Source organism: Lampetra planeri, chromosome 31 (genome assembly GCF_965212315.1).
Source record: "Lampetra planeri chromosome 31, kcLamPlan1.2.h2, whole genome shotgun sequence".
NCBI classification, from domain to species: Eukaryota; Metazoa; Chordata; class Hyperoartia; order Petromyzontiformes; family Petromyzontidae; genus Lampetra; species Lampetra planeri.
In genome coordinates, this window is record NC_136137.1 from 8,386,127 (window position 1) to 8,411,489 (window position 25,363).

The window sequence follows — 25,363 nt, forward strand, 5'->3', positions numbered from 1 at the left end:
CCGGATTTCTCCCAATCTCAGATGATCGGGTTTAATATAAAAAGACAACTAAATCCGATTGTAAAAAACCCGACTGTGCCACCCTTGAAATTTAGACCGGTAGCGCCGGCACACAATGGCCCGCCCTCTTCGTATGGCGTCGGGGAATCTCTAACGTCCACTGTGAATGAGACGGCGCGTGATGTCTCGTTGTCACACACCCCAGCGTTAACCAGGGTGGCCTGCCGGATTCGACACGCGAACCCCTGCAAAAAGCAGCAAACATGTCACCACTCGGTCGCGTCTCTGCCCCACAGCCACCCTGACTTTGTCCCAAGTTTAAAATGTTTCGGCCTCATGCTCATATGCGCCACGGTGGCGAGACGTTTACTACCTCGACTGGTATGCAGGTTGTGGGTAAGATCCCACACCTGACGCCTGTATATTTGGAGTTCGCACGTCTCTTTTCCGTGGTTGTGTGGGATTTTTCTCCGGGCACTCCGGTTTTTCCCTCCACAATTCAGAAACACGCATTGAGAGTATTTGGCTGCTTTACATTTCCACACGATAAGCCACTTCGTTGAGTGATCATTTGTGGCCACGTTGATTCTGAAAAAGAGCTATATATCTCGATGGGCCTTACCTCACACCACAGTCAGATGTTTATCCAGTATCGGGCACTTGTTTGATGACGACGACAAACATGACGATGATGTGGACCGGTTTGTAGCCCTGACGAGGTCCTCCACGGTGCATGGCTCCTAGAGGAGTTGACAGACCAACAAACAGATGCTCCGTCGTCCACCACCACATGAGATGATCAACTTGTGAGACTTGCAAAGGGCGGGGCTACTTGAGTTAGTGGTCGGGGCTAATATGAGAGACAGCGAATCGGATTCCTCCGTGCGGGTTGGGATAGCGATGGAGTGGGCGTGGTTACAAAGTGGGTGGGGTTATAAAGCAGGCGGGGCTGACCGCAGGAACCTCCCGATAATATGGTAGCTTTACGCTAACCGCATTAAATTTTGATTTAAAGCTTCTGTGACTGCAGGGATTCATCTTCTTGGTTCTTTCGGTAAAGTCACGTAGAATGGATATAATAAAATTATAAAAATAAAACATAATAAAATAATTCTCACGACGTTTCGGCCACAACACAAGCAGCCGTCCTCAGGTGGAGAACAGGTCTGTCGAGAAGACAGGTATTTCCATTCTACGTGACTTTACGGAAAGAACCAAGAATGCTAACCGCATTGTTCGTGGAACACGGTGACGTGAGACCACTGCTGTGCTACTGTTCCTGGGCCATTCCTGGGCTGGTAGCGAACTGTTCTCCTGAAACCAAATCTGTAAATGACAGGGAAAAGCCCCGCATAGCGGAGACCGGCTCTCAGTGGTCGTGGAAATGAGTCACAGGGGGCTTTACCCACCCAAACGAGTTGGGCATGTGTGCCCAACCACGGCTGGATGACGAGGGCCTTCCTCACCACAGTACGCATCGTGGGGGTTGTTTGACCGCATCTCACGATGCTGCTCAGTGCGGGTTTTGTGAAGAGGGGAGGATATAACACATTCCTGCGGAGGGAGCTGGTAGGAACGTTGGGTTGCTCGGTCAATGGCCAGGGTCAACGGCGGCGTGGTGTATTCCGCAAATATGCCCGACTGTGAGGGTGGGCACAAGCCGGCGTGAGTAGGTTAAACGTTGAGTTTTATAAGGGCACCACGGGGTGACCAGCCCCTCCCCACCCAGCCCTACCCCTCCCATCCCCACCCAGCCCCACCCTCCCCACCCAGCCCCTCCCCACTCCCCACCCAGCCCTCCCCACCCAGCCCCTCCCTGCCCACCCAGCCCCTCCCTGCACGACGGACGGACACAATAATCCCCTGTGGGCTGGTGTAACCAGGAGGTTCCTACCAGTATAATGTATGTTACTGCACTGGGCCCTGCTGCCCACAGATATCGCCACGTGCTATACCGTGAGCAGGCAGCACGGGGCGCTGCCATGAAAGCAATAATACGAGGAAGTCTCCCATGGCCCCGTTAAGAGATCAAAAGTGAGGTTTGGGTCGGGGCTTAGGGTTACAAACGTGTTCATTGGGATGGACTATGCAACGTTTTTGCCTCATATCACCTGAATTCGTTTGTGTGAATTAATATGTATTACTCAATAATTTCCATCAAATAATAGCTTATGAATGGTCATCATTCCAAAAACGATGCCCCCCACCCCCACCCTCAGCAGAGAGATGTCGATATAGGAAAAGTCTAGGGTTCCCGAAATGAATACCCTCGCCAATAATTAGGTTCGGCAAGCAGCATCCGGACGCGGCTTCGATGTTTCCTCAAACTCGCAGAACACCCCAGTGGCCACAACAAATCAATTTGTCTTCAGATAATTTATGAAAGAAGTCGTGCAACACGGGAGGGCAGCGACTCGGTCATGGAGCTTGGCTCCGCGCCTCTGAGTTGCGGCCGTTACGTCCGCAAATGTGTGCGCGTTATAAATTGCATTATTATTATAAACCACAGGAGCACCGATTTTGATGAAAACAATAATTGTTCTGTGAGTGTTCAGAGGATCATTACCAGTCAAATATACCCCCAAGAAAATACTTAACACACTCGTCAGTATCACCGTGTGGGCCTTAAGATAAAAAAACACACATAATCGGCGACGTTTCAGGCAATGGCCCTTTTGCATTCGTAAATGACACAGCGGATGCAAGCAACAGAAATGGCACTTCAATAGAATCTACGATAATCCTGCAGTGACGTCAAACTAATCACGGCCACAAGATATATGTGTTCAATGATATATTAAATTGAAATAATGTACTCGTAATACCCTCGAATAATACGTACTAGTTCTCCTGCGTGGCAAGAGAGAACCGCTGCTCGCAGTATCTCTTTAGGGTGGAGTTAGGGCACCGAGGCTGCCACTTTTATGCCCCGGCTAAATTACTCAGGGAAGTGAGCAGAGCACGCCCTGTCCCCAGAGACTGGATGCTGATTGGCACTTAACAGAGTCCGAGTCTTTCACCCAACCTTACGCACGAATTTCAAAATACGTACGCAGTGCTTGAGTCCGCATGGGCGAGCGATGCTAATTCACGAGGCTTCACAATCCAGACCGACGTTAGATGTGTTACCCCCTTCCCTGTCGAGATATTTCTGCGATGTCCGTTTGTAGCGCAACAAGTGGCTGTGAGATGATAATTATAAATCCGTGGAAGCTCCACAAGTGTCTCTCCCTTTAATACTCATCAACCCACTGTTACAATTGTGTTACTTTTGAATATATCAGTGCCAGTGAGGAAGCCGTTGAGTTATCACATAACAGTGGTTGATTTTGATTTGCTTGATCAAGAGCTCAGAGGTGGTATAGCCCATTAGTTTCAATCCGGCTGCTGGTGTGGAGCTTTGGTTCATTGCTCTTTGCAAAACGATGCCCGGGTGCGGTCAAAGTGACGGCCCGGGGCACCAATTTCAGTCGAGTGAGCGCTGAGCGTTAACGTCGGTCTTAGGTATTTGCTGAGTGTACGCGAGCACAGTCTACTCATGACGTTATGAAGTAATAGCTGGGCAGGCGGGTGGGACAGACTCAGGTTGTAGATGATGACACCAGACAAAAGCAAAGACAAAGATCTCCCCTATAAATAGCCTTAACAGACTTTTGGGGCGAGTGCTGTGAGCGAGCACCTTTGAAGGCCGGGCACGGCGCACGATGGGATGGGTGGCCAACACAATCGTCTCCCCAGTGCTGATGTTTACACACCGCACTGGGTACTCATTTAAGGCTGAGTCTACCTAGGGGAGGCCCAGGACTGGTTCGGATAATCGTCACTGGCGTTGGTGGCCATGAGCGGGAATCGAACTGGGGTCGCCGGGTTTGTAGCGCAGTGTGCTAACTGTTGCGCCACCGCTCATAATGGAACGCACATGCACCAGCGGTCGTGATAAGCGCCATCATTACCATCGAGCGCTCGTGACACACAGGGCCCTGGAGGCAGCAGCTGTGAGTCGGTCAAGTCTGGCTACTCTCACAGATGCATTACTTTTAGATAAACCTGTTTTGCTCGTTGCATTATGAGAAAAGCAGGTTAATCTATAAGCGAATGCCAGCATTCCTCTCTGCAAGAGTTATGCATTCATACTTTTTATAAAGTGACGCCGTCAGACCAGCAAACACATGGCCCATAGGTTTTCACAGCCAATGTTATGATTCAGGACATATATATTTGGGTTGTACCATGTAAGGATTTGTCCAAATCCCTGCCATTAGGAATCCTCCAACACCCGACACAGCCTAATTATGTCATGAGTACAAGTACAAACGTTAAATGTGACAACAATCATCGCTACCAAATGTAGCAATTGTGTACCATATGTATGTATAGTATCAAATTGCTACATTTTGTTAAGAGGATTGTACATTTCTATATTGTCTCATTGATAAATCATCATTCTTAAACTTATTGCCAAAGCTAAAACAATAAATAAGTGGCGTGTTAAACGCTTGTACGCATGCTCATTAATTGATTTGGCCGTTTTGGGTGGTCGAGGGTTCCCCACAATAACATTTGGTCAGATCATTATGTAGCCTAAACCAAAACTCAAATATGAATCACCAGCATACACAATTTCAATACAATTGAAAAACTCAATTCAATATAAGGGAGAGTCTTTCATATATATACTGCATTTATTTGCTTTAAAAACATTGCCAAAACATTGAAAAGCATCATTATCAGCCATTAATTAATTATCCAGCGATGGGTGAAGGTCTCCCCGTGTTGTGGTCTCCCGATGCCAGGATCCACCTTACTCGTGTAAACCGATCTCATTGCCACCTCTGTCGTGGTCATCCTCTGAGCCACATTTTCAAACGGACATTTCTTTAGTTCATGCCCTGATGCCAAAAACAGTTGGAATAAAACTTGTGAAAGGTTCAATAAGGACGATGAGATCACAAAGAGTCTGCTCTATGTATTTCCCACCCACGTCCGGCAGGCCTCATTGTGCACGAGGGCCCGTCGGTACGTCGGGTGGTGCGCCGCTGGCTCGCCGTGAACCAGCACTGGCGTCTGCTCGACTACGACAAGGCACGTGCCGTGGAGGACGAGAACCCCATTACGGGACCCCCCGCCCGGCCTCCGGCCCTCCCGGGCCCGATCGGGGCGGTGCGAAGCCCCGAGGTCAGCGCGGTGGTCGGATCACCGTCCCGTGCGTCGCCGTGCGCTTGCGCTTGCGGTTGCCTCGGCGGACGCGTGTGCGGCCAGCACGGGCAGGAGGTGGAGGAGCGCGGTGCCACCACCACCACCTCGGATGTGTGATGGGACGGGCCCAGGGCCGCCGATTGTCGTCACTACTGTGACCGCAGCTGGAATGTATCTATGCAAATAATCATACACGTGGGACACGGAGCGGTGACAATCAAAAGAGAAAGCCAAGACAGAAACTGCTGGCTCACGCAGCAAATGGAACTTCACATGGTGAACAGGAGCACTGTAACACGACAGATGCGTTTTCGCAGAGGGGGCACGCGAACATTCTTTGTTTCGCCTGTGGCTTAAGGTATAAATGATGCATACATTCTTAATGATTGTCCAACACTTCCCCATTCCTCTGGACTCCCCATTGCGAAATGTACACTGCACCCATTGCATCTTCGTGGTGTTCACACGAGGAAGTGGCATTGGAATTTAGCAAGGTCAGACTTCTCATAAAACCCCAACAAATTCCTCGTGCTCGGGCTACACGCAGGAACGCGGGCCATTTTGGGTGATGGTGGAGACCAATTGCATCTGGCGAAACGCACTTGACAGACGGCCAGCGTTTCATTCGCCTGTAGACTGGTCCGTGTGCAGGGTGCTGTGAAGACCAACACTGACACACGAAACAACAAGTTGAAAAAGAACTGCATTGCTAATTGGTGAGTACAGCTCATAAGACAATCAAATGCTAATCCTCCCCTTAACCCTTACCAACTATCCAACCAAACATTAGAACCAGCCAGGGTTGGTTATTGACAGGCACTGCATCACCGATGCATAATAATCATTTGGTATTTTACCCTATATTCCTATAATTCTATACACAGGTTTATAAAAAAAATATATATATGAGGATAAAACAAGGCGAGATGGAGACAGCGCGCCAAAATAATTCCCGGAGCAGTTTTGCCGGCCTACTCCAGCTAAAATTGAGCACCCGTACCAGGACAACAGACGTGTACCCCACCCCAAAGCAACACGCAGCGAGTCTTCCTCTTGATTTCAATGACCTTACCCCACACATTTACCTCTGGCACTTCTCTAGGCTCGGGGGTTCCTCTTCAACTCTCTCGTTCGCTTTTCGGTTTCGTTGTTGACAGCGTCTTGGCCAGTAATGAGTTCGGCCCCTCGGAATGCCACTCACCCCTCCGACTCGACGCTTCTCACGAACGATTCATCTCGCCAGGAACCGGTGCTGTGACTTGTCAGGAGGGGTCTGATGCTGCTGCTGTGGTGAAATTCCAAAGTTTTGTTTAGGAGTCATCTTACATTTTTCAGCTTGAGCCAAATGATTTGTAATATTTTACCACCGATACAATGCTGCTGCTGCTACTCTTAAATGATAAATACAATAAAGCTGGGTTGCTATTTATTCCATGCATTTGTATTTTATTATGAGGTAGTAAAGATTCTGGTTTTTGCAGGTTGAGTTTTTTATCATCGACATAAATATATCTTTTTTTCATGGAGAAGGGAAAAATTAATCAGTAAGTTATTGAAGCAAATGTAAAGAGGCAGCCCTGCAATATCTTGCTCATGCCCCTGCTGGCAGAAGAGCCTCCACGAGATGGAAGCTTCTACATATCCTCTTAAAAGGCTAGTTGGCCTACTCTTCCACGCTAGGCAGACTTCTTTGGAAGAGGTGGGAGTACGGCCGAAGGTGACCTGCCTGTTGACTACGGTGTAACCATTATGCCACCGCAGAGGAATGCCGATTAAGTTAATGTTGAACGGGTCATTTACACAATTAGAATGTGGCTTTATAAGATGTGTAAATGCAAGATGTTTGCTCATAATATGATGTGTATCTTATGGGCTTGACATCATCAGTTCCCCCGTTCTCAATGTGTTGTTCAAAGTTTGTGTACCATTGACTGTCGTGCCGAACCATACACTCCAACGGGGTCACTGCGTTTATGTAAAATGTTAGCGGTGCGTCGTTCCATTTCAACCCGTGGGCGGCGTAAAGGGGGCCGCGTGGGGTCTGGTGGAGATCAGATGGAGTAAAGTGGCAGGCGGTTTGGGTAAAGTTAGGGTCAGGTCCGATCAAGCGGAGGTGAGTTGGGGTCAGGTTCGGGTAAGTTGGGGTCATGTGAAGTGAGGGTCATGTGGGGATCGGGTCGTGGCGGGGTGTTCTTGCCTTCGCCCCGGCCATCAGACGGATGGCGTGTACCTGGGGTGAGTGCACAGCACCCACACGACAAAGATCCCCCGTATAGCCTTAACAGACTGTAAGGGGCAATGCTGTTAGCGAGCACCTATGAAGGCTGGCACGGCACACGAGGGGGTGGGTGGCCAACACCACGCCCGGCCGCCTTTGTCTCCCCAGTGGTGATGTTTACACACCGCACCAGGTACTCATTTGAGGCTGAGTCGACCTAGGAGAGGCCCAGATAATCGTCACTAAATGTTGCCCGTGAGCGGGAATCGAATCCGGGTCGCCAAGTTCGTAGCGCAGCGCGTTAACTGCTACACTACCGCTCCCCACACACACAGACACACAACACACACACGACACTCACACACACACAGTGACACACACACAGACACAACAACCGCCATTCGCCACTAAGTGGCGGTGACGTCACCACGACGCTTGTGCCAGGCCTGGCACAGACACACACACACTCACACAGACACACACGACACACACATACAACACACGACACTCACACACACACAGACACACACACGCTGCCTGCCATCACAACCTCCCTGGCCTCCACAGATTCCTCGTTTGTTCCCCTCTTGCCGAACGGACGCGATCGGAGCCACGTGACTCGCATAAACAATGCTCGTGATTGGTCCAAATGCGGGTGCTTAGTAGGGGCGGGGCTGAGGGCTCGACCAATCAGTGTCAAAGACAATGTCAATATAATTATTCATTTTAATTTTATTTTTTCACCCACGTGACTTTACCGAAAGAACCAAAGGAGATTCCTCCTTGCAGTTACGAAACGTTCAAATCTAGAAAGAAATCAGTTTGCATGTTTATCACAAGCACTGTGTGTGGTTAGTGTAGTACTGGATTCCTTACAAAGGGTATCTCTTTGGTGTTGAACATCTTAACACCTCCTGTTTTATTGCCAGAAAGGGTTAAAAAAAACTTCTTATTTTTCATACAGCGAGTTTCCGGTCAAAGGGTCGGGGGCGAGGAGGGGGCGTTTCCGATTGATAGGGGGCGGAGTCGTTCACAGATCCCTCCCCTTGTGACCCCCCCCCCTGCCCCGTCGTGACCCCCACTCCCTGCGTGCAATCTGTTTTCTACGTTCATTCTATATGTGAAGCTTTCGTGACTGCAAGGATTCATACTCTTAGGTTTTTTCGGTAGGGGGAAATAAATAAATATATAAATACTTCTTGTAGAAATCAAATAATAAATCACGACGTTTCGGAGGCAACACAAGCTTCCTTCATCAGGTGTAAAAAGGCACAGCAAAATAACTACTAACTGATGTAGGAAGCTTGTGTTGCCTCCGAAACGTCGTTATTTATTATTTGATTTCTATTATTATTTATATTAGTAAAAATAATTTTTATTTATTTATTTTCCGCTACGTGACTTTACCGAAAAAAACCGAAGAGTATATTTCTACGTTCACTTTGTTGAACACGCGGTCGGCTTTCGCGACCAATATTATCCATAATAGAGGGGGGTTTGCGGTAGATCGCGTAAATATACGTGTGTCATAATTGTTTTTTTACCCTTCTATCTGGCAACAAAACTGACACCTTTTTACAAGGAGTCATGTTTGCATAGACCACAATACCTGCAGTCATAATGCAAACAAAAAACATAACTCTGATAATATATGCACTGTCCTTGAAGTTGATTGGTCCACACCCGAGACAGCTTTTTGGGTGTGGACCAATCAACTTCAAGGACAGTGCACATTATCAGAGTTATGTTTTTTGTTTACATTATGACTGCAGGTATTGTGGTCTATGCAAACATGACTCCTTGTAAAAAGGTGTCAGTTTTGTTGCCAGATAGAAGGGTAAAAAAACTATTATCATATTTTTACTGGCAAATGAGGTTCCCATAGTATATGTGTGTCGTTATACTCGCCCCACCAGTAAGGTTTGTCACGTTATACAAAACGTGCCAATTCGTTACTCGTTCTGCCGGCCGGTGTGTTGGAGAGCAAACTCACATTTACAATTTGAGTCCGACGTTTCATCGGTAATTACAACGAACCTCATTCGGCGACAACTCTGGCTGTCGCCTGATGAGGCTGGTTGTAATTGATAAACCTTACTAATTGGCTGTGTCGGGTGGTGGCGGGTTTAACGACACATTTATATGCGATCTAACCCAAAAAAAAAACCTCAGGATTAATTTTGTCCTTTCATAAATGAGATATGCCATTGTGAACATGCAACCCAAGCAATGGCTCGGATAGGACGGCCATAGAGACACATAGAGACGTTATAATAGATACGTAAGATCTTGATTTGAAGCTTTCGTGACTGCAGAAATCCATACTCTTTGGTTCTTTCGGTAAAGTCACGTAGGTAGAAAAATAATTATTTTTTATTACATTTTTCTACCTACGTGACTTTACAAATAATTTTAAAAAATTAAAAAAAAAATTCTACCTACGTGACTTTACCGAAAGAACTAAAGAGAAAATATACGTAAGATGCCTATAGATACATTCAAGATAAGCCACAGTGTAACCCAAACTATGGACCAGATAGTAAACCACTGAATCTGCACTCCTTTAGAGGAGGAACAGCATCACCAAACGAACTTTCTCCTGAAGCCTTCTCGTGACTTGCAGACCTCGACATTTGCCATACGCAAGAATGCAATAAATTGGCCATAACGTCTATCATAGTTTTTGCTTTAAAGGCAGTGTTGTAAACAATTGTGTAGGAACATTTTTAGGTTTTCTTTCGTTACAGTATCAAGTTTAGCTTTACAGAAGCACTATTTAATATTTTTTAGGGCCCAGTCCACCTTCAAAAATTGTCCTTGTAAGCATACCCACTGTACTCTGTTATGTGTTCCAGTTGTGTCCAGCCGATGCACAATGAATGACCACCATAACGATGTAGTAATGAATGAATAACGTAGCCGCACAAGTCGTAAAAATACAGCACCCGTGCCAATGTGTGGTGTTCCTTGTTTTCCTTGCCTGTCTCCCTCTATTAAATATGCCCACTGTGTCTGTGCGCGAGATGCGGTCGCATTTAGACGCCGTATAAACCGACGTTTAAGTAACCCATCTTCGCTCATTCTACGTGGTATCTAAAAAAAATGCTTCCCTGAAATGACTTGCTCAATCCACTGCGTATAAACCCACGTTTAAGTAACCATCTTCTCTCATTCTATGTGTGGTATCTAAAAAAAATTGCATCCCTGAAATGACTTGCTCAATCCACTGCTAATAGATGGGCTACCAACTGCAAGGGGAGCTCTGCAGAGCCCTCTCTGGTGGTTGTTTTTGTTGCAGATCCCTCCATGCGGCCAGACGCCCTGGACAAGCAGGCATGAGTGTCCCACACTTTACAACTCCACCACAGACGGAGACGGGAGACAGTCCACCCGGTCTGTCTCCACGAGTCCACCGTTTTGCCAGCGGTTCCCTCCTTTTATTGATTTATTTACACGCTTTTATTTAACTCACTGTTTGTTGTCGTATCCTCAAATCTTGTAACTCAATTTTAACCCACTTCCCAATGTGGTATCGACTGCAAACTTGGTATACATATGTCATACTGATGACAATACTATATTCTATCATAAAAAATAAAATATCTATCTTTAAACATTCTTTTTTATATGTTATGCTTTGGCTTGGGTCTAATTGTCCACGCTCAACTCACGTTGGCTGTAATTGGCCACGGCCCCGTACGTTATGGCAAGCCTCGGGGCCATTTCCTGGAGTCGTGGAGTTCTGCCATTACTCGTACGGTTCATTTCATTAAAGCGTGTTTAAAAAAAGTATTTTTAAATATTACTTATTTTTGTCTCCTTCATTCCCCGCCCCCACCCCACCTTCCGATCAACCGTGGGGTTATCATCCGTGTGTTTGTTACAGCACGTTACTGCTGCGTGGACAGGCAGGTGGGATTTGAGAACGTTGAATGTTGTTGTAACTACGGCGCCGCGAGATCGACGTAGCATCGAACGTCTCGCATTCTCTCTCCCCTGCCTCCTTGCGTCTCCTCTCCGTACAAAGTCTCCTGTCCCCTCGTCTGTCTCCACCTCCTTCTCAGTCACCTCCTGTCTCCTCCTCCATCTCCTCCCCTTCCTCCTCTCTCCCCTCCTCCTCCTGTTTCCACCCCCTCCTCTTCCCCAGTGTGTCTCCTCCTCCTCCTCCTGCTGCCCCCACCTCCTCTTCCCCCAGTGTGTCTCCTCCTCCTCCTGGCCCCCACCTCCTCCTGGCCCCCACCTCCTCCTGCCCCCACCTCCTCCTGCCCCCACCCCACCTCCTCCTGCCCCCACCTCCTCCTGGCCCCCACCTCCTCCTGCCCCCACCTCCTCTTGGCCCCCACCTCCTCCTCTTCCCCCAGTGTGTCTCCTCCTCCTCCTGCTGCCCCCACCTCCTCCTCCCCCAGTGTGTCTCCTCCTCCGCCTGGCCCCCACCTCCTGTCCCCACCTCCTCTTGGCCCCCACCTCCTCCTCTTCCCCCAGTGTGTCTCCTCCTCCTCCTGGCCCCACCTCCTCCTGCCCCCACCTCCTCCTGGCCCCCACCTCCACCTGCCCCCACCTCCTCTTGGCCCCCACCTCCTCCTCTTCCCCCAGTGTGTCTCCTCCTCCTCCTGGCCCCGTCGTCTACGTCACCGCCCCCTCCTGCCCCCCCGCCCCCCAGCCCGTTCCCAGCCCCGCCCCCACTTCTCGCGAGGCTCCTCCCCCCGGGTCCTGGGGGAGGAGCTCCGCGTGCCGCCCCCGGCTCCTCCCGTCTCCCCGAGCCCCTCCATTGGGGCACTTCGCCTCGCCCCGCACCCCCCACCCAGAGCCTCCTCCTGGCTCCCCTCGACCTCCGATGTCTCTACAAGGGTCCCCTCCCCGCTCGTCTTCACGAGCCCCCCTCTCTGCCTAGGACCTCCACGAGTTACCCCCCCGGTCCCCTCCTCCACCTCCTCTTCCTCCACCTACTCCCGACCCTGCAAGTCCTCATGTCTGCCCGCGCGGGCTCTCCTCTGCATCTCCATGCCTGTCTCGGCGTGTCTCCCTGTACCCACGCAGCCCCCGGTCTGTCCCCCGTCTCCGTGAGTCTCCCCGCCTGTCTCCACGAGAGCATCGTCTTCCAGCGGCCCCCCTATCTGTCTCCCTGATTGCTCCGCCGCACGCTGTCTGGGCCTCGTGGCCCTCCCTGGACCCCCCCTGACTTTCCTTGGATTGTACCCCCTGAGGTCCCCACGTATCCCGCGGGACCCCCCCCCCCCCACTGCCTGCCAAGAGAGAGAGGCCCTCTTCGTGGAGGTGAGTGTGGGGAGGAGGGCCCTGGTGCTCGGGGTTGTGTTCTCTTCTGTAGGATGGTGGCGGTGGTGATGGTGGTGTGTGCGTTGTATAAGAGGACGTGGAGCTGAGTGAACTTTGTCGATGACTGGTACCAGCGGTGTCAAGATCGGCCACTGTAGAGGAGGAGGCTCGTGAAGGACGCTACTGGAAAGTTGGAGGCAGTCGCCCTCCAGCAACAACGGAGGGCGGAGGAGCGACGCTCACAACAACGAGCGGAGTGCCGGGTGGCTAAAGCACAGCAAGTTGGTACAGTAGGGGGCACAGGTGGTGCATCAGCCACTCATCTCGGTCATCTCAGTCAGTCGACCCGTGGCACCAGCTGGGTCTGTCCCGTGACCTCCTGCCAGCGGGCGTTCGACACTTCACGTGGCCTCAAGGTGCACCTAGCCTGGCACAGGCGTCTTGGTGTCACGTCACCGCCACTTAGTGGCGAATGGCGGTGGTTGTTGTTGTGTGTGTTAGAGGACGATGGCCGGGTGGAAGCGTTTCTCCGTGTGGTGGTTTTGGTGGTGGTACTGTGTGTGTTTGTTCGGGGTGTGTTGTGTGTACCATAGAGGATGGCCCCGGTAAAGTGTTGTGTGTTGTGTCGAGGTGTGTTGTGTAGAGGTGTGGGTGTGGGGGTGTGTGTGTAGAGGTGCGTTGTGTAGAGGCGTGTTGTGTAGAGGTGTGTTGTGTAGAGGTGTGTGTATTGTGTAGAGGTGTGGGTGTGTGTGTGTAGAGGTGTGTCGTGTAGAGGTGTGTCGTGTAGAGGTGTGTCGTGTAGAGGTGTGTCGTGTAGAGGTGTGTCGTGTAGAGGTGTGTCGTGTAGAGGTGTGTCGTGTAGAGGTGTGTCGTGTAGAGGTGTGTCGTGTAGAGGTGTAGAGGTGTGTCGTGTAGAGGTGTAGAGGTGTGTCGTGTGTTGTGTAGAGGTGTGTCGTGTGTTGTGTAGAGGTGTGTTGTGTAGAGGTGTGTCGTGTGTTGTGTAGAGGTGTGTCGTGTGTTGTGTAGAGGTGTGTCGTGTGTTTATGGAGGATCGCCTTGCACAGTTGTGCTCGGTGTAGTGTTTTAGGTTGGGGTTTTGTTCTGGGTTCGAAATGATGGCCGGGTTGGTGTCGTGTTCCGCTGTGTATGGCTTCGGGTGTGCTGTGTATGGGTTTCGGTGCGCTGTGTATGGGGCGGGTGAGCTGTGTATGGGCTCGGGTGTGCTTTCTGAGTTAGGTAGCAGTGTTGGGGAGTGCTCTGTGTGTCGTATAGGATCTTTACTGTGCTATGTTTTAGTGGGTAGCTGGGCTATGGTGTTCTCAGTATTGTGGGGTTGGTAGTGTGGTGGTATCAGGGTGTGTTCTGTAAGATTCTGGTGCCGGTAATATTTTCGTGCGCTTTGTGGTGAGTCTTGGGTGGTCGTGTCAAGGTGTCCTCTCCCTCTCTGTTCTGCGCGATGGTGGGTTAGTGTGTGCAGTGCGTGTGTGTGTTTGTGCTCTCAGGATGGTGTGTTTTTGGAAGGGTTATCAGTAGAGGGGTGTCCTCTATTTTATGGAGTAGTCGGTTCATTGTGTTGTGCGCGGTAGTGGATTAGGTTGATCGCTGTGTTGTGTAGGGGAGGTAGTGTTTGTTTGTGGTACTGGTAATTCGGGTGTGCTCTGTGTTGTGATGGTATTTGTGCGCGCTGTGTGTAAGGTGGTGTGTTTTTGCGAAAGCTGGCCGAGGAGAGGTGTGGTCAGTGTGGCATGTAAGGTATATTGTTTTGTGTACTTTGTGTGTGGTGTGCCATCGGTTGCGCTTTGGTGTGTTGTGTAGGGACGGGTGTTTGTGGAGCCTGGCTGGGTGTCTGTCGAGTCTTCGTGATGAGTTTCTTGACAGCTTCAGGAGTTCCTTCATCCAGCCATGGAATTGGATCGTGGCTGATGACGATGATGACCTATTTAGGTGGAGGTTATGTTTGGAGAGGCTGACCAACGTGTCGGTCTGTTCAAGTGCAAGTGTGGTCAGGTGGAGGTGCATTGAGGTGAACGATGTGCAGGTGAGGGGTATGCAATTGTGGTGTTCCCAGATGGAGGTGTGTTTGGATGGACTTGCCACATGGGAGGTGTGTGCGGGTTGAAGTGTGCTCGGGTAGCTTTCGCTGACAATGGCTTTACAACGTACCTTTTGTGTTTCCATTGATAGTCTTGGTTCTTTCGGTAAAGTCACAGTGTTGATGACAACTGCGACAGTGTATTTTTCTCCTACCTTGTGATAGATTACGTTAAACCACAGTTTGCAATTACATGAGATTGCATCTCTCTGATGTGTTGTCGAGTTGTAGGAACCGAATTGTTTCGGAAGAGGCTCTCGGCACGTGGAGCAAAATCATCAGGCATCGTGTGGAACAACAAAACGCGGTACAATCCGAAAACGCATAGGATGGGGATATACAGCACAACCACAAAATACCTCCATGAGATTTTATTTGAGGCACCCAAACTGCCAGCTCAAGGGATTGCTGCCTGAGATTTGTGCCATGTGATGTTCCTTACCACCACAATTCTGCATCTTTCAAAGCACCGAAGGAAGAGCGATCGCAATTTCTAAATTGTATGAGAGTGTTTTTAACACAAATAATCAACTGGGGTTTATCAATAATGCCTGTGGCAAAGAGGCGTCAGCTTCCACTCCGTAGGTTTTCATGGTTGTGCTGCTGGATTAGCTCTCCGATATGTTTGGGTTTTTCGGCATAATGTCTGACGTTTCGCTTGATGTGCTGGGAGATTATTCAGCAACTGAAATCTGAAAAAAACTAGAAACTGTCGCCCTCCTTGAGCGACTCAGGAACCTTCCCCACAGCCCTCGCCCCCCCAGGTGAAGGAATCTCCCCAACCCCGTAGAACAGGTTCACTCTCAGAGTCTTCAGGTCCACTGAGTTGGCAACTCGGTTAGAGCTCTGCTGAGGAAATGAGTAACTCCCGTTGTGATTTTTGCTTGCGACCTTGAGGAGTTCTCACACTGGGGCATCACCACGTGGGGTCAGATCACCGTGCTTCGTCGCCGCTGAGAACCCCCCGCGGCTTCAGAGAAAAGAGACAACCCGAGTCGGCCGTTATGCGCCTCAAATAATAATAATGTCAGGAAAAGCGAGTTGGAGACTTAAGAGTGGAATATTCTACCACAGTTCGCCGCGGCACATGTTGCATGAATGAATATCTGTTTGTTTTAGTTGGGCTGTTTTGTTTTCGCCATTTTTTTCTGCTTCACCAGTCCGACGAAATATATATATTTTTTACAATATAATGTGGATTTATACAATGTCAGAACATAATATTTTGCAAGGAAGGCAGTCATATGGAGAGCAAACAATACATGTCTTGAGCCTGAACTTCAACAGCTGCTGGGAGTCGACAGCATGCATGGCTGGAGGAAGAGAACTCCAGATTATTGAGACAGCAGAGGAGAGCGACCTCCCACTGAGTGAAGGCTGACTGTTGGCTTCGACAGAAAGCCATGGTATCTGGACCAGAGAGTGCGTGGACGAGAGTGGATGGAGATGAGAGTGTAGAGGTTGCAGTGAGATGAGAGGGAAGAGTTAGGAGAGATGAGAGGGTAGAGGTAGGCAGAGGCAAGTCCATGACCTACAGGACGGTGAGTGCAAAACTGAAATCGATCCAGGATTTCATTGAGAGGAAGTTGAGGGATCGGAGGGTTCACTTGATGTGGTCTAATTTTCAGGTACGGCTGACAAGTCTGACAGCGGCACTGTGAGGCTTGTTCCAGGTTATAGTGCCCGATACATAAACATCGTTGATTATTATATAGGAAGGTTACTACTTTGGTCTGGGACTCTGGGTGAACCAGTGACCAACCCTTGAAGCCTGAAGGTGTCCATGTCTGCTTGTGAGCGAGGATCACAATGCTGTGTGTCGACACGTGTAGTTTACCCATCGTGTACATACACAAGAGTACACACGTGCTTACGTGCGAGAAGATCCGGTGGGCATGGAGCTGCGGGCACTACCTTGGCCTGCGGAAGAGATGTGGCTGGGCTTCAGGGCCTTGTGTTTTCTTTCACCCTCACTGTGATGGAGTGGGTGAAAGTCTAAAGTGGGAGGTAATTTGGTTGTCTAAACTGGGAATGAAGACACACACAGCATGTGCACTAGAAGTAGACACCACGCGTCCAGAGACGACATGCGCACAGCATGCACTACCTGCACTCTCATTTTGTCACCTGGGTAAACGTAGACACAGCATGCATTGTGAGTATAGTAAAGATACACACAGGGTAGACTACGAATTGACATGCACACGGCTTGCAATATCAATAAACACACAGCATGTGCATTGAGTGAGTATGCAACAAGCATGCACTATGGGCAAAAGATACACAGCGTACACTACAAAGACAAAGATCCCCCCTATACCCATAACAGACATGGGTCAAGTGCTGTTCACGTGCACCTGTGAAGGCCAGCACCATGCCCGGCCACCTTTGTCTCCTTAGTGGCGATATCTACACACCGCACGAGATCCTCATTTGAGGGTTGAGTCGACCAAGCGGAGGCCCAGGACCAGTTCAGATAATTGTCATGGGTGCTGGCCGTGAGCTGGAATCGAATTCGGGTAGTTGGGTTTGTGGCGCAGCGGCGATATAACCGCTGTACTCCTGCTCTCCTCCCGCTCCCCATTATGTAGTGTACATCTACACCACTGTCTCTCCTGGTGAGGACCCAGCATGCCCTGTGTGTTCACAGCAGTGGCCCCTAGTTCGCCGTGCAGTGGAGGAGGAGGACCCAGGCTCACGATTGAGGCTCCCGTTTGCGAATCGAGGCAGCAGCTGCTGGTTCCACCGGAGTCGCCTGCGCCACGTGACGCCGCGACGGTGCTCGCCCCCATGGGATAAACCGGCACGCGCCGGGGTCTGGACCCAGGTGAGGATCGTGGTGGGCAGCAACCCGTGCGGTTGCCACCTCCTGAAGTACCAAAAAAAGTGGCAAATATCGAAGGGAGAAGAATCTCAATATAGGGAGAGGGGAGAAGTACATATGAATACTTTGTTTTGATTTAGTGTATTATTTTGCAACTGACAAAATTCAGGACTTTGAATGTTCTGGGAACCCTTAGATATTTCCAAGGACAGCGACTTGTTTTTTGGGGGTTAGCTGTTGTCCTTCGTGTACTTTCTGTAGGTTGTTTTGTGGTGGTGACGACGGTTCAGGCGTGAGCTGTGTTGAGCGTATGTTGTTTGGGCTGTGCGATGTACTTATGTATGTTGAACTTCTTTTGGACCGCACTTAGCCAACCCGGCTAATCGGAGCGTACGTCCGATGCGTTTTGCGTGCTGTTAGTCAGTTCAGAATGTGCTGCGTGCCGTGTGAGTGAGCGTGTCACCGCGTTTTGCCCTGTGCGGTGGAAGGTGGCAGGGGCTCGCTACAGCGCCTGAGCTGGCGTCGTGGTGAAACGCGGCCGCGCTTGAGGAAGTGGCACGGAGTTAATGTTTGAGCGACTGCGGCGAGCGGGGCCTCGCGGAAGGAGTGACGTTCGCTGTGTTGATGTTGGGCAGGAGGGCGGCGGGAACAGTCGCTGCACCCCCCCTCCCCGTCCCTCCCCCCCACCATCTCGAGCTGCAAAGCACCAACTCTCTCTACCGCAGCCGCTCGCTGGCACAGGCTCACTGCTTTCAACGTGCGCCTACCCGCACGCTGGGTTGAAGCAAGTTGCAAAGCAAAAGACGAAGAGTTATTGAACATGCAATCTTTTTTTTTAGTTTTACACTGCAGAACTCAGGTTGACGCTTTAATGCATTAGGTCTGTCCTTCCTGTCTTCAGGTCACAGTAACTCGCGTGTAGATGTTCCAATTTAAATGACATTTTGTTTGTTTGTTTAAAGTTGCGTTGCTTTTAGGGACGTTCCCCTCTACAGAAAACCGACGTGTGAAAGGGTTACACAAAACGAGGCGATAAATGCGCAGCAAATAATAATACAATGCATCTTTACTGGGGAGACAAAGGTGGGCTGGGTTGGTGCCGTGGCCACACCACCACTTCCACGTGTCCTATCGGCCTATATAGGTGCTCGCTAACGGCACATGATTCTTCAAGTCTGTGAATGGCTTATTGGGGAGAAGATTCTTTCACTATGGGAGAAGTTGGGCATATGTGTACTTGTGTTAGTGTGTCGTTATGTTTGTATGTGGAGCGTGTGATGTTGTTGGTGCGTGTCTGGTTCTGTGGTTCTGTTTTTCTATGGCATGTTGGCGTGTTTATGTTGTTACGCATGTTTGCATATGTGTCTTTCTTGGGGGGAGCGGTAATGTAGAGGTTAGCGCGCTGCACTTATTAACCCGGCGACCTGAGTTTAATTCCCGCTCACGGCCAACACCAGTGACGATTATCTGAGCCGGTTCCGGGCCTCCTCAAGTTTGACTCAGCCCCAAATGAGTACTCTGTGCGGTGTGTAAACATCGCCACTAGGGAGACAAAGGTGGCCAGGCGTAACGCTGGCGACCTACCCCCTCGTGTGCTGTGCCGGCCTTGATAGGGGCTCGCTAATAGCACTTGCCCCAATAGTCTGTTAACACTATATGGGGATCTTTGTCTTTTGTACAGTTAACTGTAATGGTGTGTGTGTGTATAGGGTTGCGGTCTTGTGTGGTTAAGTGCGGTGGTGTGTGGACATGTGCGGTGGTGTGCGTGTGTGTGGTTATGTTTGTGTGTGACTATGCGTGTACGCATGTTGGTGTGCGCATGTGCGCTCGTGTTTCCTGTCTGCTTGTGGGGATCGTGCTGCTTGACTTCCTGCTGCTATTGTGTCTGTGGCACGGGGCCCAGCTCACAGGCAAGCCTCCCCCCACCAACCCACACCCCCCTACGCCCCCCCGCCAACCACCCAGGGCTCAACCACACTCCGCCATTACTCGAGGCCAGACCGTGTGAATGTGCTGCGCGCATTGAAATATCACGTGGTGATTGATAATTTTGCAGAAACGTCACACGCGTCAGTGCAGTCCTAGTTCCTGTACGGCACCCTGCAAGTAAATACTGTGGTATTGGATTTTACTTTCGAGAATTCACTTGTGATTTTTGGTCGTTACATTGGTGTGTTTTTTTGCACCTTTTAGTTTGATAAATTTCTACCTATATTCATAGACTACCAGATTATCAACGTGGGTGCTATGGCGTTTTGTTAGGTACGGTGAGTTACTTGTGGCCGATAATGACTGCAGGTGATGAACCAAGCAATTCTCTCGTGCGCTTACCGGATAAAGTTCCTCCGATTAAATTTTGACTTAAACTTTCGTGACTGCAGGAATTAATATTCTTTGGTTCTTTCGGTAAAGTCACGTAGATAGAAAAAAAATAAAGTGAATAAAAATACCACGACGTTTCGATCGCAACACAAGCGGTCATCATCAAGAAAAGGGGTTAGCCTCTAAAGGCACACTGTTTATAAAGGTTTGGAGATGGGCGTAGCCCAAGTGTATCAGCAGCACCAACAATGCCAATGCAGAAGCACCAGAATTGCTAATGCAGCAGCAATGCCAATGCAACAGCAATTCCAATTCAGCAGCAATGCCAATGCAGCAAAGGGACACCAGGAAATCATTGCACCCCGCTCCACACACCACACTGCTGACGGTGGAGGTTGATTGACAAGAAAACACAAGTCAAGTCTTTCCAATGATTGCTGAGTCTATAACCATCATCTCGGTTGAAATTGTGTCTGTGTCTTTATATATGGATGACTTCATGAACGAACCTCAATTGATAGCCAGTGGGCTTGCAAAGTACAATCGTCTTAGAGAAATATATTTTGTGTGAGCCATCCGCATTAAAATAATGATCAGCCACGGCAGAAGTATTGGTACTACCTTGTTTCAAATCTGGCTTATGCTCACGAACACGGTCCGAGACATGTCGCTTCGTTTCCTCAATGTAATTGCTGGCGCAGATACAGCTTAGTTTGTTGACGCCGGGATATTGCATGTCAGGAATTTTGTCCTTCACAGATGGGATCAGTATGGGAACCTCATTTGCCAGTAAAAATATGATAATTGGTTCTTTACCCTTCTATCTGGCAACAAAACTGACACCTCTTTACAAGGAGTCATGTTTGAATAGACCGCAATACCTGCAGTCATAATACAAACAAAAGAACATAACTCTGAAAGCTGTCTGAAAGCTGTCTCGGGTGTGGACAAATCAACTTCAAGGACAGTGCACATTATCAGAGTTATGTTCTTTTGTTTGTATTATGACTGCAGGTATTGCGGTCTATTCAAACATGACTCCTTGTAAAGAGGTGTCAGTTTTGTTGCCAGATAGAAGGGTAAAGAACCAATTATCAGATGGGATCAGATCACGAATTTTATGTATTGTGTTAAATCGGACCTGGTTCTTGTGTTTGTTCATGATTTTGGAAAAAAAATTGGTTACCCCTGCTATGTATGGCAGGGTGATGGTTTTGATTGGATCCTCAGATGGCTCCTTCCTCACGGTTGGGGTGATGGCTTTGCGGATTGTGTCGTCAGAATATCCATTCGCCTTGAGAGCCGGGTGTACGTGTTTGAGTTCACTGGTTCGGTGTTCATGGTCGGAGATACATTGAGCTCTATGGTGTAGCGTTTTGATGAGGGAATTCTTCTGGTGGTGGGAATCAGGTTTTAGGTAGGCATCGGTATGGGTTACTTTCCTGTCGACAGAATGGCTCATTGAACCATCTGGTCTCTTTTTGATTCGGACATCCAAGAAAGGTAGCATGCCATCCTTTTCTGCCTCCATGGTGAATCCTCCGGTTAGAAGCCGTTTTCAGCAATGTTGAGATCGGTGAGAAGGTCGATGGACCACGATTATGATTTGTTTCATTATCACCCAGGAAAATGGTCACTTATACTCATCACTTGTTTTCAAGAGGATCCTTCACAAGTTATCACAGTTGCGTCACGTTGATAGCCATTATAATAAAATGCAGTAATTTGCGGGTATTATTTTTTTAGGTGATAATGCCTACTATTGCGAATGATGTCTTAGGACCTTTAACATCCACTGTGAAGCAGACGGCGCCTACTTTTATGGTTAATATACACTCGGTATTAACCAGGGCGGCTGCTGGATTGAACTGTGAACCTCTGCAACAAGTGACGAACACGATACTGCCAGGCCGCCCCAATGTGAGTCAGGACCGTGCAGAGATGGGGCTCACGATCACAGAGGTGAACAGACTTGCTCGGGACAGACATACAAACTCACCAGAGTCAGATATAGAGCCTCACCAGATACGCACTCGCCAGAGATGCAGATTCGTAAGAGACGGACGGATAGACTCGCCAGAGATCAGACAGACTAACCAGAGATGGACAGACTCGCGATTGTCTTTCTGGTTGTGCTATGGCTGGTAGAGCTATGATTACCCAGGGTCTCACTATCCTGTAGCAAGTGCTGTTGTCTTACTGACAGTGCTAAGATGGGAAATCACCACGAGTCGCTTGCCCCCTGGCCGGAGCGTAGCGGTCCCCCCCCACAAGACGCCGCCAGGCGGGCCTCCTGCCCCGAGCGCGCCGTCACGCCGAGTGCAAGTCCAGGAGCCATGCGCCATTTGACGTCGGCCTCAACGGTAGCGAGGGTCCATGTCGACCGTGCTCTGCACCGACCACGATTGGCGTGGATGCTCAGATCTAGGATTCAAATTAAATGATGTCTTTGATATGATTGGGGTTTTGTGCAGTTATTGCCTGGTGACAGCTAAGCACGACGTGTACGCTTGATATCCCAGTTTAACCTGGTTTAATCACGGGCGACAGGAATCCAGATCTTAGAGGGGTGCCCACTCAGCGCTGTGACCCCTAGCCCGCCCCACCTCATGCATGCATCTCATTAAACAGGTACCTTTGAAAACATACCAAGTCAATAATGTAAACGTAATGTCAACGTAATTTAATAGGTGCAAGTTGCCGATTATCGTTTGCCGTAATTAAGTGTAAGGCGTTACATCGCCGCACACGTGTCCCCTGCGAGAGTTCTTGCCGTGCGTTTGGACCGCGAGGTTTGAAACACACTGTGGTCTCCACAGTGCAGCCGATTAGCCCATCAGGGGGCCGGGTTGTGGGTAGCCTCCGGGCTCATCCGTTGACCCTCGAGTGCTAGCGCTCGCTCGCGCTCCAACTGGCCGCGTGGCTCGGCGAGAGAACGAGCGGCTCGCCGTCGGGAGGTGTACGAGGTCAATTCCTGGTTGGGTGGTTAACTCGACCCATCATCTCTCCTCCCTCCGGGGTCGATAAAACACGTATCACTCTGTGGGGAAAGTCAACCTTGGTTGTTTTCTGGATAGACTCGCCCCCTCCATAGTTGTGTGAAGTTTCCACCGCTGGCTCATGGGCTGTCGTAAATAGGTGAGCTACTACCTTGTAGCTCATTCGAGCAGGAAATGGCCTCGACTTTAATGAGCCGCACTGACCAGCATGGTGAAGCAGAGGTCGCAAACGGGTTTTGATTCCTTACCCTACCCGGCCGCACCAGGGTCGCAAACGGGTACCCATACCCGTACCCGGCTGGGTACGGGTAGCCGGGTATTGGGTAGGGTACGGGTATCGGGTACCCGATTGCGACCTCTGTGGTGAAGGCGAATGGAGATGTCATTAGGTAAGCTATTTTTCACCATTAGAGGGTGGGTTGGTGAACATGCGATTGTGGATGCACTATGCTGCGGTCCATCTAAAGCACTTTCTCAAGCATATATAAGAATGGAGTGTTTTTTTCCCCGTTAAATGGAAGTACAGTCAAACATGGCCCACGATCACTGCGGGGGAACCCTTCAACCAGCAGTGGATTTACGAAGCCCTGCAGTGTTTAATATCATCATTCTTAGAAATTATTGAGATTATGTTTTCGAAGGGCCGCAGCACAATGCATTCGCAAGCACATGTTCATCAGCTCCCCCCCCCTCTCCAATGGTGCAAAACAGCTTACTTATTGACATCTCCATTTACTTCTGCACGTTTATGAATGACTAGTATACATGTCGTCATAAACGTAATTAAGAGCGCTCATTTGTTGATGTGATCTGTTGGTGTATTATGTCGGTGCTGTGTATTCTCTGTTAAATGCGGACAACCTGCGTGTGTTAATCCTACGGTGCTGTCCGGTGTTTATAAGTGCCATGGTTGAAGCGTGTGTGGCCCTCGGGGTCAGGCTGCGCCGTTGACAATTTCTGCTCCGAAACCTCCGCCACACTCGACCGCCGCCAGCACCTTCCAGAGGTCGATCGCACCCCGCATAGATGCCCGCCGCAGTAGTGTGTGTGGCAAAAGCTTGAGAGAAGAATCGCTCGGAACGCCGCCTAAACGGGACGACCGCACTCTGATTGCACGTGGTTGCGAAAGCCTGCGCGCACGCGCTAAAGTACCGTGGTTGGCACGAGTCGGGAGATTTTTATTTTTTAACTGATGTAAAATTATTACCTTGATGTAATTGTCTTTGCCCAGATCAGATATTTCACGCTTGTCAATGCCGCTTGAGGTGGCATCAATGCTGTGGTTGCAATTTCTTCTTCACGGCCAACAACAGCACATTATGTGATAACCATTTGAAATGAGTGGGGTTATTCAGGAAATTCTCTCTCACCAGCCGTATAAACTAGCGTTTTGATACCTTACGCAGTGCCGATTTCTGCCCTGCTACATGAACTACGAAGACCTGCCAACCCTGGCGAAACGCCTTAACTGCGAATAAAGGGTCGGGGTTCGGACGAAGAGTGACTTGTACAGTCGCTTCCTGCCGGTGAGCAAACGAGTGAAGGACGACGATGCGTCTGCGATTGTCTCCCCGCAGGGTCTGCTGCTGTTGGCGGCTTCCCCCGTGAGATTGGCTGAGTGATCTCAAGAGCAGCAAGGAGAAGACGGCCAAGATGGGTAAGTGAAGGGGCCGGGTGAGCGGGGGCGTGTATGTAGCACACTCAGTTGGCGTGCAGGTACACGCGTGTGTGTGTGTGTGGGAAGTGGTAGTGTAGTGGCCTGGCACAAGCGTCGTGGTGACGTCACCGCCACTTAGTGGCGAATGGCGGTTGTTGTTGTTGTGTAGTGGTTAGCGCGCTGCGCTAAGGACCCGGCGACCCGAGATCGATTCCCGTTCACGGCCACCAACAGCAGTGATGATTATCTGAATCGGTCTTGGGCCTCCCGTAGGTCGATTCAGCCTCAAATGAGTACTTGGTGCGGTGTGTGTAAACAACAGAATTAGGCAGACAAAGGCAGCTGAGCGTGGTGCCGGTCACCCACCCCCTCGTGCGCCACGCCGGCCTTCATCAGTGCTCACTAACAGCACTCTGCCCTGACGGTCTGTGAAGGCTACATGGGGGATCTTTGTGTGTGTGTGGAGGTGGTGTATCGGGTGTGCATCCAGCATTGCGTACGCGTGTGTATACCCACAGGTTTGTCATGATCTGAGACTCGGCTGCCCCGGCTGTCCCTGGGGCTCGTCGTCGTCGTCGTCGTCGTCGTTGTTGTTGTTTGTTGTTGTTTGTTTGTTGTTGATATTTGGTGTTGGTGTTGGGCCCCGGTTGCTTCATCTCGACTTGTGCCGCAGTGTTTCTCTCTCCCCTCTCCCACGTTTATCTTGCCCTGACCCCCTCTCCTCCCTCCTGCCCATGATTTTATTTTTGTAAAGCATCTTGAGGTTATTATCATTTATTAT

General features: G+C 49.8%; 1 protein-coding gene across 5 annotated transcripts in view; it reads left to right on the plus strand.

Annotated features, from left to right (window-relative positions):
• Window positions 1–12,171: 12,171 nt before the first annotated feature.
• The window catches only part of LOC144729172 (mitogen-activated protein kinase kinase kinase 3-like), a 46,983-nt gene continuing 33,791 nt past the window's right edge, over window positions 12,172–25,363 (plus strand). The window contains exons 1-4 of one of the 5 annotated variants that reach the window (XM_078609202.1): window positions 12,172–12,688; window positions 15,012–15,087; window positions 17,431–17,607; window positions 24,503–24,582. In XM_078609202.1, coding sequence (XP_078465328.1) covers window positions 24,579–24,582 — 4 coding nt within the window. In that variant the 5' untranslated portion in view covers window positions 12,172–12,688; window positions 15,012–15,087; window positions 17,431–17,607; window positions 24,503–24,578. Of the gene's footprint in view, window positions 12,689–13,344; window positions 13,575–13,605; window positions 17,608–24,502; window positions 24,583–25,363 lie in introns of those variants that run through there. The other 4 variants (XM_078609201.1, XM_078609199.1, XM_078609200.1 and 1 more) reach the window with 4 other exon arrangements.